Source organism: Solanum tuberosum, unplaced genomic scaffold (genome assembly GCF_000226075.1).
Source record: "Solanum tuberosum cultivar DM 1-3 516 R44 unplaced genomic scaffold, SolTub_3.0 scf00173, whole genome shotgun sequence".
NCBI classification, from domain to species: Eukaryota; Viridiplantae; Streptophyta; class Magnoliopsida; order Solanales; family Solanaceae; genus Solanum; species Solanum tuberosum.
In genome coordinates, this window is record NW_006239104.1 from 888,692 (window position 1) to 897,802 (window position 9,111).

General features: G+C 33.9%; 3 protein-coding genes across 6 annotated transcripts in view; 1 reads left to right on the forward strand and 2 right to left on the reverse strand.

Annotated features, from left to right (window-relative positions):
• Window positions 1–9,111, forward strand: part of LOC102582663 (phosphatidylinositol N-acetylglucosaminyltransferase subunit P-like) — a 40,227-nt gene that overhangs the window by 14,671 nt on the left and 16,445 nt on the right. The window lies entirely within an intron of this gene.
• LOC102581659 (pentatricopeptide repeat-containing protein At1g06270-like) lies at window positions 2,379–4,268 on the reverse strand. Its single transcript, XM_006354562.2, has 2 exons — window positions 4,015–4,268; window positions 2,379–3,806 (listed from the first exon to the last, which is right to left on the reverse strand). Exon 2 carries the CDS (start codon window positions 3,656–3,658, stop codon window positions 2,657–2,659), a length of 1,002 nt encoding a protein of 333 aa, XP_006354624.1. The 5' UTR covers window positions 3,659–3,806; window positions 4,015–4,268; the 3' UTR covers window positions 2,379–2,656.
• Window positions 5,005–6,318, reverse strand: LOC102594685 (uncharacterized). Its single transcript, XM_006354603.2, has 2 exons — window positions 5,359–6,318; window positions 5,005–5,206 (listed from the first exon to the last, which is right to left on the reverse strand). The coding sequence occupies exons 1-2, from the start codon at window positions 6,143–6,145 to the stop codon at window positions 5,091–5,093; spliced, it is 903 nt and encodes a 300-aa protein (XP_006354665.1). The 5' UTR covers window positions 6,146–6,318; the 3' UTR covers window positions 5,005–5,090.

The following is a 9,111-nucleotide window of genomic DNA, read 5'->3' on the forward strand; positions in this document are numbered from 1 at the left end:
TTTAGATTTGACCTCTATACAAATATTTCATGTCTTTTGTGGAATATATCGAGGTCTTGATCTCTTTATGAAATTTTTGAGATGCCTTTTAAGAGAATTTAGTACCCTTTATATAGGCATAAACTAGGGTTTAGGGTTGAGTAGCCTCCAAAAGTCCTAATTTGAGTTGAACACAATTAGTAGAGTCCCAACTCGAATTGAACACATCTTGTAGAGTCCCACAAAATTTCAATGTCTACAATATGAATAGATATCAAATATTTTTCATTTTACTTGAAATATATGGACTTAAAGTTAAAGGTGAATTGTGTTTGGTCATACTAGTCGTAAAAAAAGATATTTGTAAATATGCACTTAAAGTTCATAATTGAAGTACATGGAAGATCAAACACAATTTTTACATAAGCCAATCTATATAAAAGCATAAAAATGTGTATAAGCACCTCTTATACACTTCTATACAGTATCTATAGTAAAATATCGTGTGTATAAGTACTGCTGTGAAAAAGAAAAAAAAGAAAGAGGCTATTCATATAGACCGTATATTTTTGTAAAAATCTTCCATTAGAATACAAATGCACTCAAAAGGAAGAATGTGAATAGAAAAAAACTAATTAGAAGGTTGGTATAATAAATGATTATGATTGTGGTACTTCACCCTTAAGCCTTGTTGTTTTCACCAGAATTACAAATTTTCCCATCGGCCCATTTTCAAGGTCGGTCTCATGTCAGGGTTAGGCCTCGAGTCGACATCGGGTCCCTAGTCATGGCTGGGGTCGGTTGTTGGGTCCCGGGCTAGGCTTAAGCCAAGGTTGGGTTGGACTTCGAGTCGGAGTCGAAGCAAGGGTTCATGTTTAAGGGCGGGTCCTGATTCAAAATGTCATAGTATTTGTCATCACTATACCTAAATACTCCTGGAATAATATTTTTATTTTTACCAAACACACCCAAAGTGTGTATACTTTATCCTCCCTAGGATCTACGGTTAAAATGTCTCGATTTCAAGATTGAAATACTTTTGACATTGTTTTTCCAAATTAACAAAATATTTTAAATGTTACATATAAGAAAATAATAGAAGTTTCTTTTGTGACAGAAGGAAAGGTCAAAAGGTACTTGTCAGTTGTCAAGACACCAATCTAAAAGTTCAATGCTAACTTTCTAGTCAAGCAAATTCGAAAGTTCAGTGGAACGCTTAAAGAACCATCAAAGTTGATATTTTTATGCTAGCTAACATGCTTTCATGTGATAAAAGCTTTATTTTAAAAAAAAGTTCTAAAATAAATTCTTTTCCATATTGGAGGAAAATAAAAATTCGAAAGGGTCTTTATCACAAATTCCTGAAATAACACGCACCCTGTTAGCATATGAAAAACTTACGTTCAAAAGAATATGAATATTACAATAGCAAATAGAATATTCTTGCTCTTTTACCGATCAAAAAATATTCTTACGTTTCTGTAATTATAATAATAGTGTACTGGCCAGCTTGATGTACCTTAACTATTTCATTGGGTAAATGTTATCCTCTATCACCTGATATATATATATATATATATATATATATATATCAGGTTAATCAGCCGGCCACCAAAGCTTAGGCAGATAAAAAAAAATCATCTAGTGTATCTTGCCTTCACTATAAATTTAAATTTGAGAATCATAGTTTGCTTCACTTCATTGATTACTAGATCACACCCATGATTGTTGGAATATTCTTGAAATTTTTTCTTTTGATGAACGTGGTGTCCGCAGTGGTGTAGCCACATGGTGGGTCAGGGTCGTCGGAAAAAATAGTAAAATGATTAAATAACATAATTTGGACACTCTTAACATAACAAGCTATTATAGTCCAGTGGTTTCACTTCCTTGGAATGAGAAAGTGCTCGTGTGTTTGAATTTATTGTGCTATTTCTAGACACCCTTTATGGAATTCCTAGCTCCGCCACTGGGTGTCCGAGCCAAAACACCTCAACTAATTCCGCAGGATATCCGTCACCTCCCACCAACAAAATTTCAAATCCTTGTAGATCGCTTCTCTTGTTGATTTGCTATATACTAGCACTCCACTTTTACCTAACTGTTTCTCTATTGGGGAATGCTGGAAAAATGACCAGCTGACATTAGAATCTGGTTAAATACCAGATTGCCAAGTAGAACTTTTCAATTCAACTTTAATCTCTTACGAAACTTACTCATTTTATTTAAAACTTGTCATGGTTTTCTTTATAATGTAGATTTCTAAGTATGACATTGGACAGTACAGAAATTCTTGATTTTTATAGTTTATCACATGCTTTTCTCATCTCAACGCAGGAAAAGTTTAAACTATCGAACGGAAATGAGAAGTCATGATTTACAAACATAATAAACTACATTTCAATCTCAAATTACTGGGGAAGCTATACAACTTCAGTATGACTGTATCAAAACATTCAGAAGCAAAAAATGCATAATTTTCTGTCTAACGCATATGAAAATGCAATAACGAGCTTTGAGTTTCATAAACTAATCAACAAACTATAACGTGATATACAGTACCTAGGTTCTGAGAGGACTCCCAACGGAGTTGCTGAAATTACAGTCATACCTTCAGTCTGGATAATGATCTTGATCCCTTTCTATGAAGCTTACTGATTCACATGTATGCATGGAACTACGACCTTAGCTCTGCAAACCTCTGTCTCACGGCATTGGCAAGTTTCCACTCACCAATACTTGTCAGGCCTTCAACAACCTTTTGCCTTGACCTTATGTATGGTATAAAGCCTCTCTTGGTCATTTCTATCACAAACTTTCCAGCCAAAATAAACTGCCGACTCTCTAAGCACCCTTCAAGCACTGACTGGTAGCACTCGAATCCAATATGCACACCCTCATTTGTTAAGAACTCAATTACTTCAATTGCTCTCCTTATCTCTTTGTTAGCCAGTATTGCTGCCAAAGCTTTCACCAAAGTTTCTTTTCTGGGGCTCAAGCCAAATATGGCAACCATTTCATTCAATGTCTTTATGATAGCAGACGTCATTCTTAGCTCAGACAAGTTGTCAATTAAAGAACCGTAACAATCCAAATCCGGACTACAACCAGCACGGCCCATTCCCTTCAATACATTAACTGCTTCATCTATCTGATCAACCTTACAAAGCGATGAGATTAGGTAACTGCAAGTGCCACAATCAGGTGCATATCCAATATCCTGCATTTCCAACAATATGCTTGAAACAGAATAGGATTTACTCCGACGTTCAATCCATGCAGTGGAGAGTAGGAGGTGAGTTTGAGGTACTGGAATGCAGCCAGAGCGAAGGGTACGCTGGAGAATGGCAAGAGCAAGTGGGAGAGGATTTGAGCTTTGGAGACTGTAGGAAAGGAGACAGGAATATGCAATTTGAGGGCGATAACGAGGCCTGATCGTAGTAAAAGACTGTAAAATTTCGTCAACAATTTTGACACTAGTGTTTTCAGGGAAGGTGGATAAAAATGAAAAGGGATTCGGACTGCGGTGAAAGCCTTCAGAAGAGCTTAGAATATCAGGAATCTGTTCATATCTTTTATCTTCCACCACAGCTTTAATGGATTCTTCAAGCATTCTTGCTGAAGAGATAAAAGAACGACAAAGAGGACGAACAGAGAAGTGTAGCTTTGCAACAGCCATCACCCTGGATATCCAGGTTCTTCTTATTTTCCTCTCAAATGTAAATAAAATTAGTCGAGCTGCAGATCAAACACGGAAGCTGATTTTTTTTTTTTTTAATTGGAATGAACAGCTTAGTGTCGGCTCAGAATGCTTGAATTACCTACACCTGCAGAAGGGGTTTGCAGAAATTGGACACATGATATAGCAAAATGAATGAATAGCAGAAAATATGTGACAATATTCATTGTGGCATAACAACGAACAGGGAACAGGCATAAAATGGGACAAAAATAAGAAACTTTATTTTTCCTGGGAAAGATTCAAATACATACAAATTCAACATTCTATCAAGTGGAAAAGGAGAAAAGTAATACCTGATCTGACTATCAACACTATCACGCATCCGTATTCTTCTGCAAAAAAATTTTTTATTGCCTCTTCTTCAGTTTCCATACATTTTACAACTTTTATAATTACTTTACTATGAGGTGTTGTTATTATTCTCCTAATTATTTTGTTTATATTTTCAAATCACGATTCAATTTAATCAATAACGTTATATTCAATTAAAAGATGCAACCCAAAAATGGTCAAATGCATTTGGACTTTTACGAAGATGATTAATTATGTACTCTTGAGTTTTTTATTTTTATTTTTTACATTTAAGATTATAATTTTTTAAAATGTAATGAATATTTACAAAGTGCATATTACACCATGAATTAGCTAAAAGAAAAAAATATTACTGTCATATAATTTAGGAAAAAGGGTCTAAAATATATCTGAATTTTGACCGAAATTGCTGTAACAATCTCAAACTTTGGACAGGAACAATTTCGATCATGCCCAAAGTTTGAAATTGTTACAACAATTTCGGTCAAGATTTGAATATATTTCAAACCATTTTCTCTATAATTTATATAATGTCCTTTTCATCTTTCAATAATTGCAGATATACAATTTATATGAGTTTGTAGACTAAATAATTGTCTCAGAGTTATTACTTTCATCTTTCAACACCTATTTTTTTTTTTTTTGTATGAATCCTTTCTCTTTTGTAAGTCTACCCATTGTGAAACTTCGTGTAACTGCACTTTGCACTTACTTATATTCATTATATAATGACTTCCGTTAGTGATCATAATTCATATAGCTGATTATTAGTTGTCATTTGAGTTTTACCGCAGCTTTGGTATATGAGACCATTTTTGTTGTTGTAATTGATGGTAAATTATAAAGTTGATCAAATATTTCAAAGACACAAAAGTGATGATTCCTTCTAAGTTCTGAATTTCTGGAATCTTTTTTTGACTTTTTTCCAAGTGTAATACCGCAAAAAATATATATTAAAAATTCCACCTAGTTTAGGGAACATGAATTAGTAATAAGTAGTTTAGAAAGATAAAATACAAAAAGAGAAGAAAAATAAATAAACTTAACAGAAGATTGATCATCTCAATAGTATGCTGTAAGAAATGGCCACAAGTGCCAAAATGTATAGCAACTGCAGTGGCAGAAATGAGGATGCTCTGTAACTATCAGCAACGTTTATTTCTCTGCCCCCAGCTGCAAAATTCAACATAAACACACTGTTTAAAGTCTAGAGGGCCGAATAATTCTGAATCATGGTTACTCCATGTCAAATCACGTTATGGGTTCAGCTTCATCAAATTTAGATCGCATAAATTATTTGAGTGAAGAAGTTATGTCTCACTTACCACAATCTCTAGTAGAATTACTAGTGCTTGAGCAAATGCACTGCGCCATCTCAGTCTCTACATCAAATCCACAAGTCCCACCAGATTTAGCGCACCGGGCACATCCAGTGTCCGGCACGCTAAATGACAATTTCATCCCATAAAGCCAATCCAACGGCCCAACACCTTCCAATCTATCCGTATTATAAACACTCGTATAATGCGTGCAATCCAATATATCCATACTCATATACTTCACCGTTTCATAACCCGTGAAACAACACGCCGGCGTACTGTTAGATAGTAAATGAAACAACTTAAACGAAGTGCACGAACCGTAGAGTTCGTCACACGAATGACCGGAGAAATTAAAACAGAGGGACTTGTAATGATTAAGTACAGGGGAATCGATGGAGCAATTGACGAGGATGAAGACCGTGTCAGGCGTAGGCGGGATTATAGCTGATTGAATTTCTGACATTTTGAAGTCGTGGTGAGGTTGTAGGATTGAACAAGTAGACATTGAAGGATCGAAGATCGTCATGGTTTGCTTTTCGTAGTCGATTGATTGGACTTTGTAATTTCCTGATGGTGTTAGGAAGAATAAATCAGTAGCGGAACAATTCAGCATGTGACGATACTGTGGCGCGCCACAGCCATCGTCAATGCTGAACGGGTAGTTTATGGGAATGTTGTTACAGAAATTGCGACAAGTTGAGTGAATTTGTGGGGATTGTGATAGTAGCAACAGAATGAGGTATATTGTTAGATGATTGAACGTGAGAAAGAATGATTTTGAGTTAGCCATTGGAAAGGGAGTTTAATTTGTTGTGAAAGGTTTCAGATTTGCACACGCAGATTTCGATGAGTAACTTTTTTTTCACACGCAAATTTCAAATATTTTGCAGAAAGCAAATGGCGAGCAGCTGTCCGCAATTTTCTCCTATTAACAGTTGGTTTTTTGACCGTTGGCCCGCCGTTTCACTGTCTTTTTACATGGCTCCACACTGGGAAAAAAATCAGTATTCGATGATGAAGGAATGAAGAATTCTTTTTTCTTATTTAAGGGAAAGGAATAAAGGATAACTACTTTCAATTTCTTTAGCACATCTATCGATTCCCATCGGCTTCTTAGTCGAGCTTGTTGCACTGCCAGTTAGTATGGTACATATTTTACATGTGATTTACATGTTATCGAACAAGAGCTATTTGCCCAGAATACACTAGAAGAGTATCAATTAGTACGAATTTTCGTGGAATACCAAAAAAGCAGGAACGTAAATGTAATTTTTTTAAAAGGTAACGCAAATAAGCAAAAGGACCAAGCAATTAGATACAGGAGTAGAAAGAAAATGAAGCAATCAAAAGTAGCAGTAGTTTATCATAATGTCTCCTAAAGAAACATCATATTGGAGCTCAACGTCAAAGGAGTCAGATAATACACAAATACACCTACAGTCATACTATATTATATATTTAAGAAAAGAGAAAAGAAAGAAAGTGACACCTAAAGTTGTCCTAAATTTTTAAAAAAATACCTTAACTATGCGAACGTCCTATTATACCCCTAAACAATTCTAATAATATATTATTACATCATTTTTTGATCAATTCTAGATTTTAAGTGGCAAGTGTTATCACACACCAATCATTGTGTGGCAACTCACACGTGTTAATTTAATTTAAAATATAACTTCTTTTCATTTTAAGTTTTTCTTTATTTCTCTCTTTTACTTTTTAACTTATTTTAATTTTATTAATTTAATTTTAATTTCATTTTAAATTCTACTTCATCTTCCACCCCTACTTTCAAGCTACCCCTCCCTTTTTTTTTCTTTCTTTCTTCTTCTTTACCTCCCACCCTCACCTCACCCCACCCCCACGTCAAGTTGAGCCCCCCATTTTCTTTTTCTTTTTTTCTTCTTCTTCTTCTTCGGTCAAATTCCTTTCTTTCCAAAATTATACTATTTTCTAGAATTTGTGTTATTGATAACAAAACTAATTATTTTTCTAAGAAAAATCAAAATTTTGAAGGTATCATCAATTAATTTATCTCATTTTCATATAACTTCAAAACTAAAAATGATAATTTTGAAATAATCAGAATTCTCCGAAAATTGAAAAAGTTTAATTGAAATTTGGATAAAAAAACTAAATAATACCTACTAATCATCTTAAAATCTAATGGGTTTATCAAATTGTTCGAAATGTAATAAAATATTTAGATATAATTTTAAAATTGAAGAGAGCTAAACTAATAGTAGTAAAAAAGTGAGGTGGAGTTGTGGTAAAAAGTGACACTGAAAGTGAGAAGCTACAATGAAGATGACAATTAATTTTTGAAGAAGAAGGACGAAAGAAAAAAGAAAAAAAATAATAAGGAGAAAAAGTTAAAATAATAAGAAAAACAAGAAAATATATTTTATAGCAAAATACTTATAAAAATAAAATTATATTCGTTTTTTTTTAGTTTGTTCACTCTCTTTAAGAGTGCATACACTCTCCATGCCAGGTGAACAAAAAATGATGTAATAATATCAGTTCATGATTGTTTAGGGGTAATAAGACGTTTGCATAGTTTATGTGTCTTTTTGAAAATTCGAAACAACTTTAGGTGTCACTTTATGTCTTTTCTCTTAAGAAAAAGAATAGTTTGTGATGCGAACACAATTGACATTTAAGAACAATATCGACTCGTTTGATAGTATAGAAGAATAAATTAAATAAAGTATATTAATAATATTTGTACGGATAATGCTTGTATTAATTACATTGTTTAATTTGGCATGACAAAAAAATTATTTATAAAAATACCCTTCATAATTATGCTGGAAAAGATGTAAAAAAAGATTTTTGAGGGGAAATAAGATTTATAACTATGTTAATGCATAGATTAAATCTCCATGCATTACTAATACAAAAAAAAATTTGTATTAATCAGAGGCGTATCCAGAATTTTAAGATGATGGGTGCACTATTACGAAAAGGTCGATCTAAGATATAAATTTGATCGGTTTAACATTTAGGTTCTTATCACTAAAAATAATTAAAATTTTAAAATTATAGGTCCAAAATTATTTTTACCTATCCAAACCACTTAGAGAGGCGTTATTCAATTTTAGAAATGAAAATAAAATGAGATAAATAAAAGATTCAAATTTCTAACCTCACTTAGAGAGGTGCACCTAATCATAATCGCACGGTATGATACTTCAACAATGGGTTCACATATCTATATTTAATATTTTTTTTTAAATATAACACTACTATTTATAATTTCAGGAGGGAAGCATGGGTTCATGTGAACCCGGTGACCCCTCCTGAATACGCCTCTGGTATTAATCATACACATGTCAATACACACTAGAATAAAATATTAGTTATACATACATATATCATAATATATCAGAAATGGGAGATGAAAGATGGCTCGAGAGGGATTTGTAGTTATTAATCAATCTAATGTGTGTATTAAAACAAGGAAAATGTTCAATATGCCATCAAACTTTGAGAAAAGGCTAGGCCTGGCAAGGGGACTGGGTCGGCCCTGCCTGGCAAGGGGACTGGATCGACCTGCGACCGGCTCGAGATCCGTCTCACCGGACTCGGTCCCGTATGTTTTCGCGGTCCGGGGGGATTTAGGGTAGGGGAACCGGTTAGGGGACGGTTCGGCATATCGTCCCGATCGACCCGGCCGGTTTCGCGGGACATGTATTAAATTTTATTTTATTTTGTTTTTCAAATTCTATTTGTTGGGGACCGTTGGGGCAACAG

Bases quoted from the DNA above. Each gene is read 5' to 3' on its own strand.
- LOC102581659 (XM_006354562.2), bottom strand. From the start codon at position 3,658: ATGGCTGTTGCAAAGCTACACTTCTCTGTTCGTCCTCTTTGTCGTTCT.
- LOC102594685 (XM_006354603.2), bottom strand. From the start codon at position 6,145: ATGGCTAACTCAAAATCATTCTTTCTCACGTTCAATCATCTAACAATA. The intron at 5,207-5,358 runs GTAAGTGAGACA...TGAATTTTGCAG, and splicing joins TAATTCTACTAGAGATTGTG to CTGGGGGCAGAGAAATAAAC.